Genomic DNA, 25,652 nt, shown 5'->3' with positions numbered 1-25,652 from the left:
TGCAAATTCAGGGCTTCAAATGCAAGAAGTGTGAAAATTGACCAGTAACAAGTCAACCTCCACAGACCTCCATCACTGTGAATGAGTGTCCTCGTTCCTGTTTCATCCTCCCAACATGTTTGTCATTCCTGCCGTCATGTTCATCTCACATTATAACGTCATTTTATTATGTCATCACATATTTGTCATCAGTTTAATGTTGTTCAGAGGTTCTGTAGTGGAGATGGTGGTTAGTGAACTAAATCTGATTTTTAAATAAAAATTTTATCCACTCTCATTACCAAAAATGTGCTTTGATGCTCTTTACTCAAAAAGAAAAAACTTATATGAATGATCCACAAATTTGTCATATTTATTATTATGCCTAAATTTCCGAGCCCTGGTTTGTTTCAGGGTGTCCAGCTGTTGCTAAATTTACCTTTTATGATCAACAAATGCGTTATCATAACCCCAAAGACAGGTTGTTGCAAAACAGCTAATCATTATTGCTTTCCCCAAAGCATTGGTTAAAAACTGCAGAATTTTCTATAATGTCTGCCAAATTTCGTTTTTGTTATGCTGTTGTTGTTGTTGCCATAATTTTATTTGTTAGAAACCACAAATGAATCATAGTTCCCGTCTAGGATCATCAGTTATAGAAGTTGTTTCCATAATAATTGTGTTTTTGTGTTATTGTGTCCAATTTTAGAATCCTTTTTATGCATTAGGACTTTTCCTTTTGTAAAAAAATATAACTTAGCTCCATTTTTATGAGACCAGTGATTTAATAAGACATTCCTGACCTGCAACTCCACTCTGAACTGGTTTAAACCTCATCACTCTGCTGCTCTCATCCTAAAATTAACCCTTCCAGCTCCATGACCCGCTGGATTGTGAGAACATCATCATAACTGCCATCTTCATCCTCCTCCTCATCAACATCATCATAATCATTTTCACCGATCGTTTCACGCACACATATACAGGTGCTGTTTATCTGACTCTACATACCTGTGTGCTTCCAGTGCTTCCTGCGTCACCCAAAAACCTGAGGGTTTTCAACGCCACCACCACCACACTGACGGCGAAGTGGGAGCCCGCCCCCGGCGCCGTCCAGAATTACAAGATCACTTACAGACCAGTCGCTGGAGGCGAGGCCCTCATAGTAAGTTTGTGGATGAGAATATGATGGCATCATCAGTGTACAGATACATTAGAAAAGGGTGTCTATATGCCATAAATGTAGGAAGTTTGCACAAATTAAATCATAGTTAGGATGAGAAAATGACAAGGGAGCACATTAAAATATCTCTGTTTAAAAAAAAATCATTGGATGTTTCCAGAGGGCGCTGACTGAAGTGATCAACTGCAAGAACTGAAAATGAAAACTGTTTAGGTCAGAAAGAAGTGAGATTTCTCGACCTCTGCCTCCTCTCCAATCCAGACTTGTGGCAATTTGTGAATCAGTTTCACAGTTTGACATATTTTTGTGTGTACATGAAGACACCTGTATTTCAAGACATGTTAAACTTAGCAGTCCATCCAAACCTTTTTCTTAACCTGTCCCAGTGCTGCCATCCATCCATTGTATCAGAATTTCAGGAGCGGACCACGCCTCCATACACGCTCCTTCCGGTTCTCATCTATACAGGTTCCCTCAGGCCTACAAGCTGTTCGTTCTCGTTTACGTGCCCCACCCTCCCTCCCGTTTTCAAATATTTAACGTCTTCAACTCTATTTAGTACATGGATATCTGCCAGGCTGGGAGCCGCCACCAGTCCCCTTGGAGGCCCTCCCCAAACTGCAGCTCAATTCCTGCCCAAGCCATTCACCTTTACCTGCTAAAACCTTTGTCAAACATAAAATGAGGACGTAGGCCCCGCTGGTGAATTGTTTCTTAACCTCCTAAGACCCAAACTCTTCCACGGCATGCATTTTAAATTTGTCTTTGATATTTCGGCATATTGGGGCCCAATGAATGTAAAAACAAAGAATTACCAGATTTTTTTTTTATCTTATTTTTGCTTTTAAGAAAAATGAGAGCCACATATGAGGATATTCATTTATATCTTTGATAGAACAGTAGCAGTATAATGTCCTCGTAAGTGGATATCAGGTCCTTGTAGAGCAAAATTGAGTATTTTGGTCTAAATAAACCAAAATGTGATGTCCACATATGTGGATTCCAGGTCCTAGGAGGTTAAGTAAAAATGGAGGACCACACACTACTTGGCCAGTTGGCATCTATCAGCTTCTTCCGAAGTCCCAAAGGCTAACCAATCCTGATAGATAGGACTCCTTCTTCAGCTTGATAGCTCCCTTCACCTCAGATTTCCACCATCTGGTACTGGTGTTGCCACCTTGCACCTGAAGCTCCTTGCAGCAGCTTCAGCAATGGAGGTGCTGAACATGGTCCATTTGGACTCACTTTCCCCAGTCTCCCTCGGGATGCTTTTAAAGTTCTGCTGGAGGTGGGAATTGAAGACCTTATGGACCAGGGCCTTTGCCAGGCATTACCAGCACAACCTCACAATACTTTCAGGTATGCCAGGTTTGTCCAGCATCCTGCTCTGCCGCCTGATCCAATTCACCAGCAGGTGGTAATCATTTGACAGCATGGCCCTTCATCCAAGTGTTCAGAGAACATATGGCAGCAGATCCGGTGATACCATTACAAAATTGTTCATCAACCTGTAGCCTAGAGTATCCTGGTGCCACATGCACTTATGTACACCCTGATATTCAAACATGGTGTTTGTTATGGACAACCTAATTCGCACAGAAGTCCCATAACAGAACACCACTCCCAAACATAACCCTCCAGGTCTTGCTGTCATTGACATTGTTAGGTTGTTATCTCTGAATATTTAGGCCTCAATTTTAAAGGGTTAGGGTTTTTTTCTTCTCTGTCTCTGAGTCTTAGAAAGTAAAAGTTCATACTGAGTTTATATAACCTCGGTATCGCAGCTTCAGTTGATCATTTAATGTGCAGGAAATGTGCACCAAGCAGCAGAATTCACATGAAATACGGCCTCTATGATATAACCACTTGGCTCTTTGTTGTATCAGGAGACCATAGCTGGAGCTGCTTCACTGACTCTGAACAAAAGGCAAATTCAGAGATTTCTAAAGTGTTTATTCAAGATTTTACACCCAAAATGGACGAGTTTCAATGATTGTTTAATACATTTGACATTTATGAGAAAACGGGGCCCTCTCTGCCGTCTTGTAAACCCACTCCTGTTTTGTTTGTTTGTCGAGGGATCGAAAGAACAACACGACTAAATTCCTTTCCCAGGTGTAGTTTCCCTGCGCGCTCTTACAAAGCGAAGGTTTGTTCTGCTGTCGGGGCACGGAGGTTCCCAGCTGTGCTGCTTGTTGACCAGTGGGAAGGTCTCCGGTTTGCTTCAGCCACTTGCTGACAAATCAGTGAATATCTGAAGATGATGTGGAGCTTTAAATCTGTCAGAAAAGTCAGCGAAACGAGCCCCAAAGCATATATAGAAACAAATCAATTATGAACTGCTGGATTTGATGGGAAGTTTCCTCTACCTCCTGAGATGGGACTTCAAGATCTATAAAACTGAGCAAAAAAGACATAAAACAGTGTAGAAGGAGAAGCTAAAGGCACTGAAGAGACAAAGGCTTTCTCATTCTCACACATAAAACACATAGTTACCAAGAAGGAATCTCTGAGTTCTTTAGATGTGTTTCTAATAAAAGTCAAATCGTCGTTCATAGTCATCGTTGAGTCAGAGAATCTCGTTTGTTATTGATAAATGAGCCTAAACTGATGGCACCTGCTTTGTGATTTGCCTCCTGTGTAATGCAACTTGAATAAATGTTTAATTGTGAACCGTAAAGTAAACTGTGCAGCAGATGAGATCATCATCTCCAGTTTAATCTCTGTGAAAATGACTTCAAATCAGGGCAAATCAGGGATTTTTTTTTTTAAACAAGACAGAGGTTGACCAAAATCTACCATGAGTGAAAATTGGCTATAATTTTTGTGAATGATTTTCTGGCTCTTGTGCAGCATCCTGTGCCCTCACACAGGCAGTATTACATAAAAAAGAGGCAGTGAGCAAGAATAAATGATTTGCTAGCAGTGAAAGACCTTTTAGGATCCAGCTATCCTCAAAAAACCCAAAGTAAAAGCAGTCTTTGTGCAGAATCATGTACATGATATTACTGGATCTGAAGTTGTTGAATATTGCAGCTAATTTAATCACTTCATATGCTGGCTGGTAGTCTCTATAGAAATACAGCAGATCACTCTTTTACACTTATAATCTAAATCTGAAGAATTAGTTTAAATAAGTAAATAAAGCTTTGAAATACAATACATTTGAAAAACAAAAAACACAAAAAATCAAGCGGGGAATTAGAGCAGTCTAAGCAGGCCTCCTTCCTTCTGCCAGCCCTCCTCCTACAACTCATGTGGGGGACACCAATCTAGTCGAGACACGCGATCTCTCCAGGACGTCCTGAATCTGTCCACGGGTCTCCTCCCAGTTAGACAAGCTCAAAACAACTTGGAGGCGTCCAGGATGTCTGAACCACCTCTGCTGGACCCTTTCAGCTCTACTCTGAGCTCCATGACCCACAGCACATGTTCATAGGTGCGGGTGGGAGTGTAGACTACAGGAGACCACTATCAGTATCTCTGTCCCAATCCTTCTCAGTCTCCTGCTCCAGACTGAGGTGCTTGAAATCCTCCCCTGGAGGCCATGACTTGTTCCCACGCCACCCTTTTTTGGCTGAGGACCGTGCACTCAGACGTGGACGTGTTAGTTCTCATCCCAGGAGCTTCTTCTCACCTGACAAAACTGTCTCAGTGCTCAACAAAGCCACCAAAAACACACACACCATATAAATGTGCATATATCACATTAGATCTGCCAGTGCCCCTTTTTTCAATTTAGATTTTGTGCCAGTTCAGTTAATTATCTGTTCCTCGCAAGTCTTCTTCTTCTTCGAGTTAATTTAGCTCTCCGTCAATTTAACCCTCTTTGTTTGTTACACACGAAGAGTGGTGAAGTAACTCTGGTAGTTCAAGGTAGTGAGAGAAACCAGAAAAAAAAATACCCCGACTTTGTTGTACCTAATAAACTGGTATGTGAGTAGTATAATTAATGTAAAACTTTAATCTGTAGACTCATTTAGTGATGTACAAAGAGAAATATATTTCGAAACGGAGTAAAATGTGGAGTCTGAGACTCGAGGTCTCCGACTGCACCGGAACGATCTGTAATTTGATGTCTGGCTCACTTAAAAAGCTTTTGACATCAAAAACAGAACTAGCTGGATTTATAGTATGAGCTGGATTCGGTTTTAAATTTCACCTCCATCTCGAGATGCACATCAATGATCTGGAGGAGGTCAGTGACACAGCGCCAGACATGTTTCCAGGCTCCTTCCTCACAGAGCAATTTAGCTTTTATTTGTTGACAACATCCAGCAGCACGACGGTGAGTTTGAGGAGTCCCACGTTTGACTGCCGACACTGCATTCCCACACGCTGACTCAATAATCATTAGCAGTGGAAACGAGATGAAAAGAAGCTGCGAGCAGTATGAGAAGAATCTAGAGGGGGTCGCTGTCTCTGAGATGTTATGACAGTGTTCCCCCAAACAACGTGTCACGGCCGAGGCATGATGTCAGCGCTGCAAATCCGTCTAACGGAGCTCCGATCCACTCGCTGCATCAGATGTGTGCGCCAGAGGACCGAGAGCATCTGGTGTCGTGCGGCCTTGTTGTTCTTAGCATCAGTCATGTGATACCAGATGAGACGCTTGTTTGTTTTATGGATGAGCTCAGGGTTTCCTCTCAAGTTTGGGAACTAGGTGAAAAAACGGGGCTTCTTCATCAGTCCAGTTCTGGGCTAAGGCTGCCTTTTTTCATATGTATAGTAGAGAAAATAGGTCAGCTTTATACTGGGGTGAAAACTCTGAAGGCCTGCAGACTGAAGTCTGAACAGTGATAAGCAATGGGATGATCCAACTGCCCTTTACACATGCAAAATACAAAAAAAGGGACAAAAATGCAGATAGAGGGCAGAGCACATGAGGAAACAATTAAAGGCAGGTGAAATCAATCAGGGAGTGCCAGACGAGCACAACGGAAGGCAGGAAGTCAAATTAAACCAATACACCAGAGAAATCTCACCTTCAAAATAAAATGGGACACGGAGGCCAACGCTAGACCAGTCAAAAGCAGAATAAAATTATCAATTCAAAACTCCCTAATGTCACAAGAGCCACAACTCCACATTACTAGAACTAGAAGGTTAATCCAATAAAGAAATCTGCAGAGAAATCAAGGATATCTTTTCCTTCTCAGGCTTATTCCACTTAATCTAATATCAGGCTAAAACATCAGACAAAGGGACTTATCGACTCGTTAAGTCAACCCATCATTCATCAGTCCATTCATCAGAGTTTACATGAAAGGTGGTGGCACTACAATATGTGACCAATCACAAGCATAGACAGGTCTGCTGGTTGGACTAGATCAAATTTTCATATTGTGCAGTTTAAAGAGAATTTGACAGATTACAGCTGTTATTCCATTAAATTTGTGTTTACATGTGTAATTAATTAAATAATAATTCAATACAAAAAGAATTCAAACATATATTAATTATTACAGAAAGCAGTTTTCAAACTGCAGCCACTGGTGCATTTCATAACCGTTGATCTCTTATCTCAATCATAACCCGGCTCGGAGCAAGTTACATCTGAATCATGTTGCCATGGCACCGCCTTCATAACACTGAAAACACAGGATTAACCTTCTAGTTTCTTTGCCAAGCTGCAAGTCATCCTTTGTTGGACAAGCCAAAATTTTAGAAAAAGCACACATAAAAAACTTTCTGTGGCATATTTCACAAAAAAGCTCAGACAAATGATTCCTGTGTCATCTTATTTCTGAGACTTTAGATGAATATTTGGCTCATTTACTGAGTGCTGCATTAGAAGATGAGCAGTGAAGTTACATCATATTTAAATAATTATCTGGTTAAAAAAACATGTCCCAAGTACAGTACCCACAGGAGTCACTGATTGTTTTATTAACACACTCCACTGTCTCTAAACAAGATACTCACCTTCTGTATGTTTCCCAGAATAAAATAAAACATCCAAATACCTAAAATACTGACGTAAATGGGATGTGATACCTCCAGTAATTTATCCCTTAGCCACCACAAACTGTTTATGCCCTCTGTGGATGTGTTTACAGCGCTGCATCCACTGTGTGATGGACTGCAGAGTTGTTTGCTCAGGATTTCTCAGTCTACTAGATTTCAAATCTCTCAGAGAAAGAAGTCTAAATGATGTAAATACTCTGCTGACATTCTCCTAATAACCAGTGGATGCCTCTCCAAAACATGCCCCGCTGGGAGCCGCTGCACACTTAAGGGCTTTGCTTGAATTTTTAGAGGTCTGATGATTCGAGATCCGGATAAATGATCGCGCATTTAGAGGCTGAAACATTTTAGCCGGTGTGGCGACACCTGTGGTCGCAGATGACATCAAACACTCGCCACAGAAGATCAGCTGGTGTTTGTTTACAGCGCAGGCAAACAAACTCATGTTGATTTAATAAATAAGTCAGTCAATAATCGTCTGTTTTTCATCGTTTCATAAGTGGCTGTGATGTGATTCATGCTGTGGTAGTTTTCCACACGAAGGCAGGACACAGACAAGCTGATAAGGAGGTGGAGGTGTGCAGCTTTTCATTACTCTTCAAATATCTGAACCAGACCAGCTGCAAACAGTGAACAGTAAATTGTCTTTCATGGCACATTGTTCCCCAATTTTCATGTGATCCATGTTCCTGCAGAGGAACATCGAATGCAGTAACCCAACACAACTCAAAGAAATATACATATAAAGCCATTCACTCCAACTGTGTGGAGCCAACTTGTGGCTTTTAAGGGGCAGAAATACAGGAGCACACATTGGCATGCACTCGTCTTTCTGTCTCAGAGACACGAAAATAGTAATCAGAACTATTAAGGAGCAAATAACTGGGATTTCCTTATTATCTCTGAGAGTTAATTTGTTATGTAGTCAGCAGAAATCACGCAGACATCAAGTAAATAGCTGTCAAAGTCCAGAAACCCCCCCCCCAGCAACATTAAAAACATAGCGAGTCATTTAAAAGATCAGAGTCAGCTGGGACAAATGAGTTTTCAGTGTGTTTGCTCTATACTTCGACATAATGTGTCTGTGACCAGGCAGGAACACGTTGAACTCCTTTAAACAATGAGCGGCTACATCACCGTCACGTCTGTCACTTCCTGGAAATGCTCCCATTTTGTTTAAAATCAATGCAGGTGTTTTCTACAACATTTCCCAAATGCTCCCTCTAAATGCTCATCATGTTACCTGGCAACCACTCAGTAGTGGGCTAAAATGGCCTGGTGTTTGCATTTATCCACCTATAACGTCTTATCAAATTATCCAGTCATTTGAATTTCATGACAGTAAAATATCATTTCAATCCACAAAAGCTGAATTCAGTTCAATTCAGTTTTGTTTATATAGCGCCAAATCACAACAAATAGTCACCTCAAAGTGCCTTATACTTCAAGGCAGTGACTCTACAATAATACAACGAATATCCCAATAATCAAACAATCCCCTTTGAGCCAAGCACTTGGTGACAGTGGGAAGAATCCACCTGCCATGACCAGTCAAAACATTAAAACATATAACAAACATTAAAAATGAAAAGACTTTTTATTTGACAGCTGGCAGCAAATGTTTCTCTCATTTGTGTTTGCCATCTGTGGCGTTCTTCTTCATGAGTCAGCCACCTGTCACTAAGCTCCGATAAACTACTGTGTTTCTCCGATGTGAACACAAGTCTCACTGCCGACGTGTTTCCTGTGAACAGACGCAGGTTGGAGGGAAGAAGACGAGCGTCATCCTGCAGAAGCTGGAGCCTGACACGCCGTACTCCATCAGCGTCGCAGCGGTGTATGCCACCGGCATCAGCAAAGATATCTCCGAAGAAGGAAAAACCAGTAAGACTCACATCCAGAGACAAAGTTTCACATTAAATATCTGCTATAGTGAAATCTGCGTCCTGCATGAATACAAGTTGCTTTCAGTTGTACAGAATTTTTTATTAAACAAAAAAGAAAAAATAGCATTTTCTTGGCTCAGAATTGGTCTTTTGGGGTTACGTAGTCAAGCCGATGAGTCTGTCTTACCTTACTTAGCAGGGAAATGTACAGACTCCTGCTATCTCTGGCCTTTGGCTAAACAAAAGCGCATGTGCCACAGTAAAAGAAACCATATCTAGAAGAAAATCTTAATCAAACATATTTTTAAAAACATCATCATATGAAGTTTTGCGATAGAAAGATCAAAAAAATCATTATGAGGTGTCACTTTTTTTTTAATCCCCTGAAAAATTAAGAAAAGCGTGATTTAATTTATTGCAAGTGACATCTTTAAGCAGCTTGTTTTGTGCAGAATGCAACAACTACCCTGTTTCAACTGTTCTTGACGTAGAGTGACTCCTCTTTGGCTTTGAAAGGAGCTAGCTGAGGCTTTTGATCGCAATCCTCCAGGAAAAGATGGAGGACAGAAAAGAGAAAGCTCGCCCTGTTTCACCTGTGTTTGTGTTCCTGCAGAGCCTCTGGGCGGAGTCAGGAACCTGCAGGTGCTGAACCCAACCATGACCACCCTGAATGTGCGCTGGGAGCCCGCCGAGGGCCGAGTGAAGGAGTACAGAGTCATCTATGCTCCTGCTGCTGGAGGAGATGAGAGCATGGTAGGACCATCCTCAGCTTCCTGTCAGCCGTGACTTTGAATTACTCACCAATTTGCCTGATCATGTCTGAAACTTTTAGGTCTTTAAACACCCATTTTAAACCTTTATAAAGAAATCTAATACATATTGTATAAAAAAAATTGACTCTTGCCCCCGTTACATGCAGCAACTAGAGATAAATTACTGTGTCTCACAGCTGGCGAGGAGGATTTACCCTAAGCTTGATGTTATTTCTGACTATATGTTTGCATCAGAGCAGCTAATTTGTGTATTTTCTTACTAAACTTAGGAAACTGTGTCAGCGGGCACAACCACCACCACCCTGCGAGGCCTGCAGCCCGACACTCTCTACACTGTGACCCTGGTGCCGGTTTATGCTGCAGGAGATGGAAAGAGGATGTCTGAAAATGGAAAGACAAGTAAGTTTAAACCCCCCGCACCCCCCAAAAACACTTCTGGGGATATTTCTTGGTATCCATACAACTACAAAGAATTTACGACCCTGTCGGGACCCTTTTACACAGAGTCCATCTTCACTGATACACCACATCAATTTCAAACCATTTCGGGGACGGGTGCAGTTTTATCAGGAGGCGCTGTAACCTGATTTGTGTTTTTGCCTGTTTTTTGGCAGCATAATTCTCACAGATGATATTTATATTGCTGATATCCTATCAGTGCTTTTTTATGGCCCTGTGCTCCATTCATATGTAACAAACATAACATAAAGTTATATTTGGACCCATCAGATTACACGTGCTTCCAAATCTCCTTTTTTATGGGGTCATATTTCTAGGGGAAACCCTGTGGCTCAAACAGAATTCCTTCCTGAGCCCTGAAAATGATTACAAACACAACAAGAACTGAAATATCAGATGACCTGAAATAACAGATTTACCAGTTTTTGCAGAGAACCCACGAGTGTCCTCTCTGCCCTGTGCTTAGTCTGCTGGGAGGTTGTTTTGAGACATGGAGACACTAAACAGCAGATGTCAGTTGTGCTCATTAAAGAAAGGATATCGTAAAAAAGAAGAAACAACACAAAAACCACCAGCACAAATGAATAACACCTTCACTTTATAGATCGAGGAATAGCCTTGTTCCCCTCGTCTTTTCTTATTGTGAAAAACAAAATGAAATCATGATGGAAACACGACAGATTGGAATCATTAATTCAGGCTCTTCACGTGGTCTAAATCTAAAATCACTTATTGTTTAGGACCTCTGGGAGGAGTAAAGAACCTGAGGGTGTCTGACCCCACGATGACCTCTCTGAATGTGAACTGGGATGCTGCTGACGGAGCTGTTCGTCTCTACAAGGTCTTCTATGTACCCAAAGCCGGTGGGGAAGAGCAGATGGTGAGGCTCCATGCACGCCCTACCGCTTCCTTTCTCCAGGAAACAACCAATTATGAGCCTGAAGCATTTAAGCAACATTTTATTTCCTAATTTTGCCAAACAGGAACAAGTTCCTGCGAGCACCACAAACATCATCCTCAGGAACCTGATGCCCGATACTCCATACACGGTGTCAGTGTTACCCGTTTACCCTGCCAGGGAAGGCAAACGCCAGTCTGAGGATGGAAAGACATGTAGGTCACTGTAGAAGATTTTTAAAATGAACCCTATGTAAAAACTCATTGTCATTTAATCGCTCATCACATTTGCACCCTCAGTGCCATTGAGCGGAGTACGTGGTATTAGTGTGACCAACCCGACCATCACCACCCTCACTGTGACCTGGGATCCTGCTGACGGCAACGTTCAGGGATATAATATCATCTACGTTCCTGTGGATGGAGGCCTGGAGATTAAAGTAAGTGCTCTCTTCATAGAATTTATCATGTAAATGCTGATAACTGATATGTTCTAAAGACTGCAGAAGGCTGTAAATGGATGTAGCCACGCAATGTGATTCACTGTTTGTGGATTATCATTTTTTTGACATGGTGTGCCCTGATCGCTCTGGGGGTTGTGTCAAACACACTTGGTGGTGGAGATGAGATGATCCAGTCTCTTCCACTCGATTTGAAAAGAAATGCATGAAAGGAAACAATCCAACTGAATTGGCCAATCACAGTCATGATCAGCTGCGTTAGCAGGACAAGTTCAGAAATCAGAAAAACGTTCTTAATCCTAGAGGGAGATACACAGGAGGAAAAAACAGTCATCAGCTTTGTTATTAATCTGCATCCACAGTAACAGACGAGTGAAATACTTTAAATTAATTCCCCAAAACATTTAGTATACACATCCAGAAATTTATTATTTTTTTTTTTTGCATATACTATTATATATTGTACATATATTTATTAGTTTCAGATTTAGCCATTCGTATATTTTGCCTGTTTATGTTATTGTATTTTGCACAACTCTGTTGCTTGTGAAGCTCGCACACAAGAATTTCACTCGCATGTGCTGTACCAATGTATCTGCACATGTGATGTGATAATAAAAAAAAAGTGATTTGAAGCACAGACACCTCGGATGGTCTGCAAGTCATAAAATTTGTACATCCAATGTGCATAGTTCATGCGTTGTAATGTAAACTACTGCAAGTCTGCACAGTCAAAAAGACACAAGCGGGCACATGGACCCTCATACTTATAACAAAATGTACTCACTGGGATCTTAGCAGCTATGTGAACTCAGAAAATAAAAAGTTTGTTTGAGTCAAACTCTGGTTGGTTTTGCTCCTTGGTGCGGTTCCCTTGTGCAGATGTGCACACAATAATCGCACCAGGGTTTGAACCACAACTGCTCTGAGACCCTGTCACCTTCTGAACCCTCCAGTAGTTGGCCCAGATCAACCACCGCTTACAAATCATGCAATTTGTAGCGACACATGTTGGATCACTTGGAGATTTTGGTGTGTGAAAAGAAACCAAATTATGGCTAAAAGCTACACATTTGCAAACTATTCAGCTGATTTGTATCAGAGTAAACAAACTTTTGGTGTGAAAAATGCAGTGGCCTGTCAGTCAGAGGAGCGACAGCTCTAACTTTAAGTCTTAAACAGTATTCAAATTATAGTTAAGTCATTTTTTAAAAAAGCTCCCTTGTGCAGTTTTTATGAAAAGAGAGACTATCCACAGAGACTATAATCATTTTTGCAGCAGGCTGTAAACATGTTTATTTCTGCTGTAAAGCTGGAAGTTTAAACATGGGACTCTATGGGAAATGACTCGGTTTTGGAGCCAGCCTCAAGTGGCCGTTAGAGGAACTGCAGTTTTTAGCACTTCCTCCTGGGCTTCATCTCTTTGCCTGAGGTTTAATGTCAGTCGGTGCAGATTCTGAAATGAGCAGTTTTTAGATTGGCATTAGCTTATTAAACATCTGAGTCCTACTCGGCGTGTTCACTCTTTTCTTTTCCTTTTGCTGACAGCATCATTGCTCTTTGACAAGCTGTCATCACGCGATACTGACAGACCTTTTTTCTGCCCCTGATGTGTTTTTACACTCGACAAAATGCTGGAGGGAGTTTGGTAAAACTCTTTTAAAGCTTGTAATAAAAAAGTCTGATAAATTTTCCAGGAAACGGCACTAAAAAAAAAAATCCAAGATGCTCAGCAGAAGTTTAAAAAAGACAAAACGATCAAAGCTCTCAGCAGAGATTTGGTGATGTCATGCTTTTTGACAGGATAATCCCGTCATGCAGTTGCCACACAAAACCGTCTAAATCCTTTCTGGCAATGTGAAGCTTGCATTGTTGTATGACATGTTTGTGGGTTTTATATTTCTGCAGTGCCATCAGCACTAACTAACAGCTGCGAACGCAGCCGACAGATGATTTGGCCACTCGGGTTTGTCTCCTCAGAAGCGACTCATTTATCGTTGTCGATTGCACAACCTTCACCCCTCAATTAGCACATCAACGTTAGTTTTGCAAAGGAATTTCAAACTGCTCGACCAAAAGAATCTGACTGCTGCTCGCGTGGTTTTGTCTCACAAACCAAAATGCTGCGCACACAAAATGTCAAATAAACTGTAAATACCGGGAAGAAATATTTACCAGAGGAACAGGTGTTAAAGGTGTTATTTGTTTCTGCTGGTCTACGGTGGCCTTGAAAACAACAACAACAAGGAAACTAAAGCAACATTTCAGAAAATGCAATAAATAAAAAACTTGAGGAACGTAGAAATATGTCTAGTGTTTAGATGTTTTTCAAACCACTCCTGAAAGCAGAATAAAAACTGGACCACTGTAGAAAAGGCCTTGTGATGATCCACAGGTTGTTTCAGAAGATTCTTCTGCTTTAAAAACAAAAAAGGGATTTTCTTTTTAAAACACAAGAAATATTTCAGCTTTTAAAAATTCCCATGTTAGGCATTAAGGTAAGCCAATTTACTGTTTTCATGAGACTCAGACACTTTCTCAGGAAGACTTTTATTTGTGTTTTGACCTTGTTGAGGTCAAACATATGGACTCTCTGGGATTTAGTTTCAGGATAAATCTGATGCATCTTTTCGTAGGAGACCGTGTCTGAGAGTACCACCACATTCGTCATGAATAAACTGCTGCCGGACACCCGCTACACTGTCACCGTGGTCCCCGTCTACGCCGAGGGAGACGGACCAAGCCTGTCTGAGACTGGCAAGACAAGTGAGTATCGAGGCTTGAGGTCACGTGACACCCATAGTATGTTTAGAAATGTGCTCAGAAGGACATTAAAAAACACCAGAGCCTTAAAGAAACAATTAAACAGAGTCTGACTGAACTGAAAGTTGACTGGGGAGGAAAACTGGCTCGGTTTTGGCTTACTGCTCTTTGCCACATTACATCAATAAGAAACATTTTTAGCAGATTACAACGTTTTCAGAGGAACACATAGCCGACCTGAGCTATGTATTATCTTATAACATGTTAAATAGAGACCTGTTTCCAGTTGGGCATTCATCCTGGCCAAAGCAAATTCAAAGACACAGAATATCCCATTTTTTTCCATTTTGCCTCCCTCACCTGGCAGGATGCCTCGTTTGCATTGGCCATGTGGGTGTTTGTCACAGTGAATAGCAATGAAAGCTTAAAAAAGCAGTGAAAAATGACGAAGCAAGGTACAAACCACTGGAAATAATGGGTTCAGAGAGCAGAGAGCCGGGCCAATGCTGATCCCGGCCTTCAAGCCAGTCCAGACTAGACATCACGTTAACGGAATATTTTCTGTCACTGACGGGAAAATCTGAAGGCAGTCTGCCATCTTCACAGGTTAGAATAGTGATGGTAGATCTACCATAGCGATCAGTGATTCACATGCAACATTTTTAAGGACAGTACTTGCGGCATATCATTCGTAACATTAAACGTACTTTGTAGACTTTTCCATCGAGTGTCGTTACTCCAGGGTCAGAGGTGCAGACTGAGGGCATACTGCAGGATTTCCTCTTTCAAACGTTTGTACAGCTTCACAAAGTTCCCTATTTAAAGATTTGAAACTTATCACCAGAAACCACTTAACCTCTGACTACACTAAAGATATGTCACTCAGATCCAGGCACTGACTGACTTCCTGTTCTGGCTGTACTTCTGTTCAGAGCCACTGGGCTTTGTGAGGAACCTGCAGGTGACCGATCCCACCACCAGCACCTTGAACGTTCGCTGGCTGCCACCGGAGGGGAATGTGCGCGAGTACATCGTAATCTGGGTGCCCACAGCTGGAGGAGAGCAGGATGTGGTAAGGATGTGGAAGTTTCTTCTTACTTTAATTACTTTAAAAATCCTTGTGGGCAAAAAGCCAGTGCAAAGTGCTCCTGTGTGTGTAAAATTGGACCTCTGATGAATCAAAGTTAGGAGTCTCGTCTTTAAGGGGAGATCAGGTTGCCATGTGAGCAGATCTTAATTTTCCCTTTTGGCTCTCACTGTGGCGTCGAGTCAGCGGCGTGAGGTCGTTTCCAAGGCAGTTACACACCAGAGCGTTCTTGTCTTGGGAAAAGTTGTAAGATCACGATATCAAAAGATGAAAACCACCAGATGATGTTGTTGCCTTTTTAAAAAAAATTATGTTTTCTTGCAAATAATGGAAAACATTTGACAGAGAAATGAGATCTATTGAGTCAGGAGAAAGTTTGACTGTTCTCTCTGAAGTTGTGGTGATATCTTGTTTAGTTTCATTACCCCAAAGGTTATGTCAGAAGATGTCGTAAAATAAGATGATTTGATTTGTTTTATTTCATTATCTCAGCGTGTTGGCACATTTTAGAAAAATTAGATTAAATGGACAAAGAAGTAGTAGAATTTTGAAAGTGCAGCAGAGGCCTGAAGGAGTGCATGCAAAGGAAGACTTGCTCTCATTTTTTCTATCTGAAGCTCCATCCTGTCCTAGGACAGCCTTTAAAGTGGTAGCCCTGTGCAGAAATCCATCTTTCCGTCTTAACTGTTCCTGATACTGAGTGAAGCTGTGTCCAAGAAAACATTAAACGGTGACATTGCTCATTCTGAGAATCTGTCTGCGGCTGCCAAAGCGCTCATTTGTTCTCCAGATCAAGGAGTTCATCCAGTTCAAAGTCGTTTCTTCCTCCCCCCAACTCAGGACTCGGTTCCTGGAACCGCCACCAGCACGGTGCTCAAGAACCTGGATCCAAACACAGAGTACACTGTCACCGTGGTGCCCGTCTACCCCGAGATGGAGGGAAAGCCCATGTCCGAAAATGGGAAGACAAGTGAGTCCTGCTGACTGATTTACAGCTAAAACTTGTGGTTTGAAGTAATTTTACTTGGTTTTTTGTCTTATTTATAAGGAAAAATAATGAGCTGCTACATCTACATGGACCCAAGACCTAATGAAGATGTCTGATTACAGTTGGAAACTCTGAAATGTTAAAATATGAAGTGACGAGAGAAAAACAGAGACATAAATATAAAACTGAAGATTTCTGTCAGATGGTTTTTGTGGGAAAGCCAGCAGTTTACTTGAAATCATCCTAAATAATGAAAGTACTTCAGATGGTTAACAAAGTTTCTTTAACATCCAAGGCTAAATGGAAACACTAAAATAATGGCAGCTTAGTCAGGCTGTTAAACCCAAGTGGGCATTTTCTTTTTGTGCCAGCATTGAAGACTAAACCCGATATATCACACACATATATCACATACAAATCACAGACTTATATCAGATTTATCACCGACATAGCCTGTGTTAAATTCCACCATTAAAAAGCAGCAGTCATTGCATTTACATTAACCTGATTTTCCCTTCATGGCAGCATTCACCTGAATTTAATGGAAGGGGAATGTTCAGAAACGACTAATGCTAAATCTTGAGCGCACGCACCGACTTCAGGCTTGGACGCTGTGGCCTGAAAGGCTGCTGTTAGGTTTCTGGGTCTTTGTAATGCTCTCAACGACAGCAGTGAACCTGGACATCAGAGTCAGGCAGTGATTTATGAATAGCACCAGTGTCTAGAGATGGAAAAGGAGGCCACACTGAAGGTACAATCCAGCAAATTTAAATCAGGCATAACTGGAGTCCTAATGACCCTTTATAGAAATCACAGTTCTCAGAGTTAAACAGCGTTTTTCTTGCTCAGCATCTTTCATGAATCAAGCATGAACTTGATTTGATGTTGGGAATAATCTAAAGACAATTCAAGTTTAAATCTAAAAATATTTGAGTCCCTAGGGCTGGATGCAGGTAGGAAATATTTAGGGATATTTTAGATACCATGTAAGCGCTAAGTGCCTTTTCCTCCTTCTCAGATCCTTTGGGTGGAGTAAAGAACTTGAAGGTGATCGACCCAACCATCAACACTTTGACAGTGCGCTGGGATCCAGCAGTGGGCAACGTCCGGACCTACAAGGTCTTCTACACGCCCCAACCAGGAGGAGAAGAACGCATGGTACAAAACAAACAAACTGTTTTATGGACCAATTTCAGGGTCTTATCTTGGTTCAAATACCCAGTAAAAGTAACAGTAATCAGGTAATCTGCTAATGAAGGCATTGGCACTTTGTTGAACAGGAGGAGGTGTCTGGTGGCACCACCACCACCATCCTGAGGAACCTGGACCCTGACACCGCGTACAAGGTGGCGGTCGTTCCAGTCTACCCAGACGTGGAGGGCATAAGGCAGGAGGAGAAGGGAAAGACAAGTGAGTGGATCACTCAGGGTTTTCACAAAGGGGAGCAGCATTTTTTAGATTCCTGGAGGCATGTGTGCGTTGCTCCAAAGAGTCAGATGACCAAATCTTGTTTCAGACAGACAGACAGGACCAAAAAGGAACAGTGGGATTTTCTTAAACCACAGAGTGTGTAAAAGATGGCATTACCTGAAGGTTTTAGTCCTGGCATTTTAAATCCTCAGTGTTAGCAGTGTTTGCAGGCAGTGAGCACGTCACAGTCAGACCTGGAGGAAATGATGACCTCGAGGCTTCTGAACAGGACTTCACAACCAATGGGTGATGTCACTACATCCAATTTTTATAGACGTTTCAGGATTTCTGTCGTTTTAGACAGATGTGGGGAAATTCGATTGCAGAGGAAATCACATGACATTTCTTTGCACCAACATGGAACCACTACATCAACATAAAACACACTTACAGACGTTTATTGCACCGTAGGAAGGTTTTGGCCTGTCCACCTGGGCAACCGTTGATGGCATGAGCATCAAAAGGCAGTTTTTTTTATTAGCCATTTCCACTTAGGCCCCGCCCTTTCTGAGTATTTCCCCAGCGATCCCACATGTTTTCATATTCACCATCCAGCAGCGGTTATGCAGTTATTAATTTGGACTGCTTTGATAATCTGTCCCTGATGGTGCGTTCGAGAGCCCTCTCCAAAGAACGCGTGTTTTATTGCATCTATAAAATTGATTCTTTTCGTGCTATTGTTTGCAAGACTTATTTATTTACGGGATCTTTGTCTGTATTTGAACTTTTTTTTTATTACAGCGCAGCACATGACGGAAACACTCACAGACACCGGGGAGGTCATTTTTACAGAGACAGAAAAAAACAGAAAATGAATGAAAAGTAAAACAATATGCTACTGCTGCCCATCTCTCCATAAGTAACATCTCCACTACATCGCCTGTGTCGTGTCTTTGGACTGACACACTGGGTTTCCCATCATCATATATGAGTTTTTCCTCTGTTTTTGTGGGTTTACCACACTTTTCACTACACAGTAAGACCAAATGAATCACAGCCAGTGAAGACAGATGACAGTTTTGTCAAATATGCGATCATCACCTTCTGCATTTCTCAGAAGTTTATTTTGTCTTCTGTTAAAAATCTTTTCTTGTTGTATCACTAGAGGTCGATGTTTTGACCACACATAATGGCCTCACCGTGAGATTGAGGCTGTTTTTGCTCTTTTTGCTCTTTAAAAACAATAGAAAACTTGATTGATGCTTTCTAGCAGAAAGTCTTTACAGATAAGCTTGAGGTACTTCCTTCGATTTTTATCTGTCCTGCATTACCAGAACCATCTGACACTTACAGCCAGAGTCATGAAGAGTAAGCTGACTCATAGCACACACCACCAACTAAAAGTGCTTTTATTTAAGTGTTCTTTCCAATAATGTCCTTTTTTTAAACCATCGTTTTTACCAGCTGTGTGGAAAACCTGCCAACAATGTAAGGTTTGCAGTCAAATCATGAGAAAAACCACCTTAAAGGTCTGATGTTTTCAGCCAGACAGCAAGAAAATAGTCCCTGTTTATATGAACGCTTGTGGCTTGCAAATGAATGCCAGAAAGTTTAGGCAACTTCCCTGAGTCTGACACATCTGGACACTCCTGATGTGGCAAACGCATCCATCTGGAGCACCCTGCAGGATAAAACAAACGCTAAGGGTTATTTGCAGCAGTTATTTAAACTTTTTTTTTATTGGAGGAATTCTTTAATGTCTAAAAAACAGTTTAATAGGGTTTCTTTATGGAATACCAGAAAGTTTAGACAGGCACAGGAAGGAAAGAAGACTCCTCTGTGACTGACAGCCTCCCCGGCTTTGGAACATCTGGTCTGTCCTGATGAGGTGAACTCCACCCGCCCGCATCGTGTCAGGCTGTGATGTGTCCTGTCTGTTTCAGAGGCTCTGGGTGGAGTGAAGAATCTCCAGGTGACCGACCCCACCGTCAACTCACTGAGGGTCCGCTGGGACCCGGCTGAGGGCGATGTCAGACAGTACCAGATCATCTACGTCCCCGCCGCTGGAGGACAGGAAAGCGTGGTAAGCTTTTACTGACCTCATAATCCTATCAAAGAAGGCAGGTCCGGTTTTCATAAATGTTAGCAGCTGCGGGTTTTTAAATTATTTCTGTTATAAATGTCAAACCTGTTATGATGAAAGATGAACTGAATCAAATTTGACTAAATTCAGCTGAGTTCAGACTTTTCTCGGGAGCACACGAGTGCATCAAAGCCTTATAGCATCTTCCTTTCATGACACAAAAAACACAATCAGAATTCTCACTGGGAGCACAAATTAAAACGCCACAGGATATTTTATGTGCCGCTAATCACTTAATTCTTCTATAGTTTTATAGCGTCTTTGTTTGCGAGTTGATGCCTAGAACATTAGCAGAGAATGAGAGACTGCGACGAGCTGACGTGAGCAAACAGTTCAAGTTAGTTTATCCAAACCCGTAAAACCGTCGAAGTGCGTGTTTCTGTTTGGGGTTTTTATTTTTTACAGTATTAGAATAAATGATGCTAGTTTCATTCTCACGCTACGTGTGAGCTGATTTCAAGAGTTCTGGGAAAATTTAAACAAATGAGTAAGTGGAGACGGAGAAGAGCTGATCATCAGGGAGCCTGTTCACTTCCTGTTAATCCAGCTGTGCTGACCTCTACATCTCGGAGTGAGGTGGCCAAAGAGGATAAAAATAAGTAAGAAACCTGACTATTAAAAATGTTCAAAGGCACCTATGTGAAGAAGAAGTGTCTAAAACCAGAAATGGAGACAATGACTGGCCCCAAACATCTGTTTGTGAGATGACCTGAATTACAGCTGAAACAGCCAAACACAGACAAGAGCAGAAGGCTTAATCCTTGCCTCGATTCAGAATCTGAGATGATGAAGTTATACTTCAGAATAACACAGGTCGCTCCTTTGTTTTTGTGAGGGACTCCCTGCACCATTCAGAAGCAGTCAACCATGAGGAGACACTGAATGTCCTTTAGTTTCTGGTTTCACCGTCACAGAAATTCCAAACGGCAGCTGTCGTGAAATAGCTCACGGAAGTCTCAATGTGGAACTAAATCTATAAAATAAATAAATAACAACATGAAGATTGTTTAAAGAAAAATGTTTACCCCATGCAAAGAGTTTTTTGGCTGGAGCAGCTCCGTATGGCCATATTCATTCTGGATTTCATGAGAGTGGGGGTTCTTTTGTATTTAGAAATTTATGGCAGTAAATGATGGACATTGGTTGAAAACAAAAACGAAGTAAAAACAGTATAATTTTAAGAATTGTGGTCCAGAGCACCTAAAAATATAAGTGCCTTGTGTAAGTTTTTTGCTTGGAGCCACGGAGTGCAAACTTTCCAAAGGTGCCAACGTCTGTGGCTGGTTTGCGGGAAAAATCTCTCTTAAAAGCTGCTTCAGTCCCAGGTGAGAATCCCTGACTGACTTTAAATGACTAAGTTAAAGCACATTATATACAATATGATCCTGGACAGTGTTTAGTAAGATCATTTTCTCACCTCCAGCCAGTGAGATAAATAAATTCCATTAAAGTCACCCGTCCGTGGCAGATATTTGCTTATTAATTTTCCCTTCACAGACTCAGGTGTCTGGGATTACGACCAACACAGTGCTGAGAGAGCTGCGTCCAGATACTGAGTACAAAGTGACACTGGTTCCCATTTACCCCGACACGGAGGGAAAACGAGCATCGGAGAACGGGAAGACCAGTGAGTGCATCAAATTCTCTTTCTGGGATTCACGAGGCTGCGACTCAAAAATCCACAGACTTGATACAGGAGTTACTTTTTTCCACAAAACTACACTCACCAACTATATTTTGCAGTAGAAATTATGAATCTATCCATAAAAAGAGCCTCATGGTCATGACAGGATGCAAACCTTAAAGGTGCGCTGTAATGTAAGCTGGCTGCACACCTTTTTGGGAGGTGGATAAAGATGAAAGAAAGAAAGTAGTTCCTTTATAAAACCTTTCACAGATAGGTTTTAGATTTTTTTTAAATAACTGGATAATGATTTCTGAAGAAAAAAAAAAGACTCTTTCAAGTGTAATTTTTAGATTTTTTGGGTGCTTTGAACACCAGAAGTTTAGTGTAGAGAAGACAAACATCCCAAACCAAAACTACTCTGTAAGAGTAGATATACTGGCCAGAGGAGAATACTCAGCTTTAATATATCAAGAACCAACATGGCAGTTGTAGAAGGTTTAGCTAAAGAGGTATATGAAACTCAGCAGATGTTGCTTCTCTGTGACATTTGACACTCGAGGAAACTGGTCTGAAATGTAACCACCATGTTGTGCTCACAGAGGCTCTGGGCGGAGTGAAGAACCTCCAGGTCACTGATCCCACCACCAGCTCCCTGAAGGTGCGCTGGGAACCGGCGGAGGGCAACGTCCGGCAGTACCGCATCTTCTACGTGCCCGCGTCCGGAGGCGCTGAGGACATGGTTAGAGATCACACTGACTTCCTGTCCTGTTATGTGTCACAAAGGAAAACTGGGCATTAGCTCATCAGATGCCTTTTTCTGCATATCAGGAATTATTTAATCTGCTTTAACTTGCCCAAATCTGCAAACTGCCTTGCAGCCCACCCACACTTCGGCATTTGCTTTTAATGCTGTTTCTGATTCAACCAGTGTCATGTTTCTCATCACTCTGCATGTTCTGTACAAGGGGTCCAGCTAGTTTTTCACCAAAGTCTAATTTTCCTGTTTCTGTGGATGATTACTGCAGAATCAGTGCCAGAATGATCCTCCTCAGATCCGCCACTTCTGCTTTCTTTTGACTGACAGCTGTGTTTCTGTGTACGAACAGGAGCAGGTGTCCGGCGGCACCACCAACACCATCCTAAGGAACCTGCTATCAGACACTCCCTACACTTTGACCGTGGTCCCAGTTTACCCCGAAGGAGAAGGTCTCCGCCAGTCAGACAAGGGAAAGACACGTAAGTTGTCAGAACAAGAGCATTTACAGGTGCACTGCCGCCCTGCCTGTGATCAGGTTTTTGAATTATCTGCAGTAAACATTACACACTACTAAGAAACAGAACAGATGTCATTCAAAGTGGCAGTGCTGCAGCTCCAGATGTTGCTGTTTGACAGACACGTCAGTCAGAGCAGGCTTTAGAACTTTTCGGGGCGGCCTGGAAGAGACGAGAGAAAATATAAATGTTCCAGAATGATTTTAAACAGGTGCTGCTGCACATTTTTGTAACTAAATACTAAAAATTATGAGGCTGTAAATGAGCACAGTAGGGGCACTTTATAACTGCTGTCAGTATCTCAATGGTCTGGATAAAGAAATGCTCTTCCTTGAAGAGGAAAAAAAGTTGCTTAAAAATGTCAGCATCAGCGAATGTTGGTTTGTAAATTGATCGCAGAAAACTGATCTGAGCCACAGGTCAGAAGCGAATGAGTCGAGCTTTGAAGGTGCAACTTTGACCTGTTGAGAATCTGCACAAGCGATGAAGTCTGAGCTTCACTTGAACAAGATTAAATCTATCACCAGCAGCAAACAAAGGCCAGAGGTCGTGGTTTTAATGGAGAGTTGTCAGTAAACCTTAAGTAGAAACAGAACATTCATGCCTTTGCTGAGATAAATAAAGGATAATATCATCATCTTATTATGTCTCCACTCTAATGCAACCAAGACACAGGTTTAGTGTGTTTGCTGGCCTGCAGTGAACATGAACCCCCTCAACTCACACAAATTACAGCTTCTTTTTAAAGTTTGACACCAGATACATTAACTTTATAGAGAAACCCTATCTTCCAGGTAAACCTTCGTGGAAAAGGTACTGCAATCTGCAGAATTTGCCAGAACCTTTAAATCAGACCCCCACCCCCCCACACACACACCTCCTACCTCTGGAGGATTGGATGGAACATAAGAGAAGCTGAAGAAAGTGAATGATAGCAATGAAGAAAACAACTCTAAAACTACCGTTTGAAGAATCTGTCCTCCCAGACTCGGTCCTCCAAGCATTTGCAGAACTGCTGGTTTGTCTGCATCTCTGTGGTTTGATGTCCTGTTGGGTTCCTTGGGTTTGTTTCTGCCCACATGGCATGCCACACTCTGTCAGCAGAAATGCATCCTGGGGTTTTGACATGTGATGCCACTGGAGTGAGGCATGGAAACAATTCCACAGACGGGTCCAGCAGCCAAACTGGAACTGAATATTTTCTGTCCTGTCAGGATAGTTTTAGGTGGGGGGGTGTTTGCACAACCCTTGTCTAATTTTCGGTGTACATGGTGTTTCATTCGCCGTTTCATTGCTTAGAAATGGTGTCGTGTTGAAATCTTGGAATATTTTTCCCTTACCATCCCTCCGCGGTTGGGTTATTATGGTTAGCTGTCACACACACATACTGGTTATGGCAGGCAGAAGTTGGTGACTCAGGTTCAGGTAGGCGACGCTCCTTTTGTTTTACGGGTTGGATTCCCAGAAACCGATCCACAAATACCCGGTTGGACTTTTTTTGTTTGTTAAAGCTGAAATATGAGACAGCAAGGACTAAAAATGTGACAGTTTGGAAGGGTTGTTTAAGTCCTCCGATCATTTACATATCAAGCACTTTATAAAGACGTGCTGGCTGCTGCAATAAGCGAACCAGTAGCATCTGCGTGTTGGAACATGACACCACCTCTCTATCACAGCAGCAGCAGTGACACATCGGACCTCAGAGTGACTCACTATCAGAGAATATGAGCCCGAGGGTGACATTAATGAAGTTTTATTACCAGTGTTGGTCCAGTTTTACTGTTTTGCTTCCTGGAGAAATTTGTCATGTTTGGTCTGGACAGAAACAGCAAATTAAATGTTACAGATTACATAATCTCTCTGAAGGACAGAGTAATTTTGTCCCTGGATGACAGTCTTTACAGAAAACAATGACTGTGAAGGTTTCACTCTGGAGGTTTTTACCTTATCGAGGAGGAGGCATCTAGTTTTCCTTTTACTGGCTAGAGCTCAAGATACCGGGGGATACACACATCTGGTTTGGTTTAAAAAGAGGCTTTTGCATAAATCCAAATCTGTGCTACTTCTCTCTCTACACATAGACATTGTAAACTGACTGTCCTGCAGATTTGTGCTGCACTCAGCATATCATTTCAATCCCGTAGTTTCACAATGATATAAATTCTTGGATTACAGATTCTTTCTTCATAAAATACATTTTTTGTTGTATTGAACCAGTTTTACCAACAAAGTAAATCACATTCTAAAAATAAACACAAATTAAAACGCGATTAACAGAATTTAGAAATGATTCAAATAACTTAAACGATCCAATTGTTATTATCTTGTTTGATTATGTAAAGGCTACGCTTCAGAGCATTTCACCACATAAGTTATTGTCTTACAGCCCTTTGTGACATGTTTATTTTAGTTTAGTTAGAACACCACAGTCACACAATAACACAAACAGACTAACCGCTAAAGTTAGCCATAAACCAGCAGGTCTGAAAGCCCAATGAAGGGTTTCAGTTTCTAGTTGGAAAACACTTTAAACGTAACTTTGACTTCAACTGATCATTTTTCAGTTTGCTAATGCTAAAGTTGGTTGGAGACCACAGCCCGACCAAAATTATTGTGATTGTGTACAATGAACTATGAGCTCGTTGCCTTTGAAGCGGTTGCTTCAAAGGCAGGCACCAGGTCTTCAACCACTTTGTTCAACCACTTCAACCTCATTGGTTCAGTTCAGTTTTATTTATATAGTACTAAATCACAACA

The 25,652-nt window shown here is 41.7% G+C and overlaps 1 protein-coding gene across 6 annotated transcripts in view; it reads left to right on the top strand.

Annotated features, from left to right (window-relative positions):
- col12a1b (collagen, type XII, alpha 1b) overlaps window positions 1-25,652 on the top strand; it is a 149,016-nt gene that overhangs the window by 63,834 nt on the left and 59,530 nt on the right. For 5 of the 6 annotated variants that reach the window (XM_042224026.1, XM_014336010.2, XM_014336012.2 and 2 more), the window contains 16 exons: window positions 1,005-1,144; window positions 8,884-9,013; window positions 9,629-9,768; window positions 10,058-10,187; window positions 10,988-11,127; window positions 11,231-11,360; window positions 11,445-11,584; window positions 14,242-14,371; window positions 15,301-15,440; window positions 16,296-16,425; window positions 17,462-17,601; window positions 17,724-17,853; window positions 19,797-19,936; window positions 21,494-21,623; window positions 22,223-22,362; window positions 22,730-22,859. In XM_042224026.1, coding sequence (XP_042079960.1) covers window positions 1,005-1,144; window positions 8,884-9,013; window positions 9,629-9,768; window positions 10,058-10,187; window positions 10,988-11,127; window positions 11,231-11,360; window positions 11,445-11,584; window positions 14,242-14,371; window positions 15,301-15,440; window positions 16,296-16,425; window positions 17,462-17,601; window positions 17,724-17,853; window positions 19,797-19,936; window positions 21,494-21,623; window positions 22,223-22,362; window positions 22,730-22,859 — 2,160 coding nt within the window. The remainder of the gene's footprint in view (window positions 1-1,004; window positions 1,145-8,883; window positions 9,014-9,628; window positions 9,769-10,057; window positions 10,188-10,987; window positions 11,128-11,230; window positions 11,361-11,444; window positions 11,585-14,241; window positions 14,372-15,300; window positions 15,441-16,295; window positions 16,426-17,461; window positions 17,602-17,723; window positions 17,854-19,796; window positions 19,937-21,493; window positions 21,624-22,222; window positions 22,363-22,729; window positions 22,860-25,652) is intronic. The other variant, XM_042224027.1, reaches the window with a different exon arrangement.

The sequence above is a fragment of the Haplochromis burtoni genome, unplaced genomic scaffold, assembly GCF_018398535.1.
Source record: "Haplochromis burtoni strain Fernald_Lab_line unplaced genomic scaffold, NCSU_Asbu1 Contig_126, whole genome shotgun sequence".
NCBI classification, from domain to species: Eukaryota; Metazoa; Chordata; class Actinopteri; order Cichliformes; family Cichlidae; genus Haplochromis; species Haplochromis burtoni.
The sequence above is the reverse complement of the archived record's forward strand: the minus strand, read 5'-3'. Positions and strand labels throughout refer to the sequence as shown.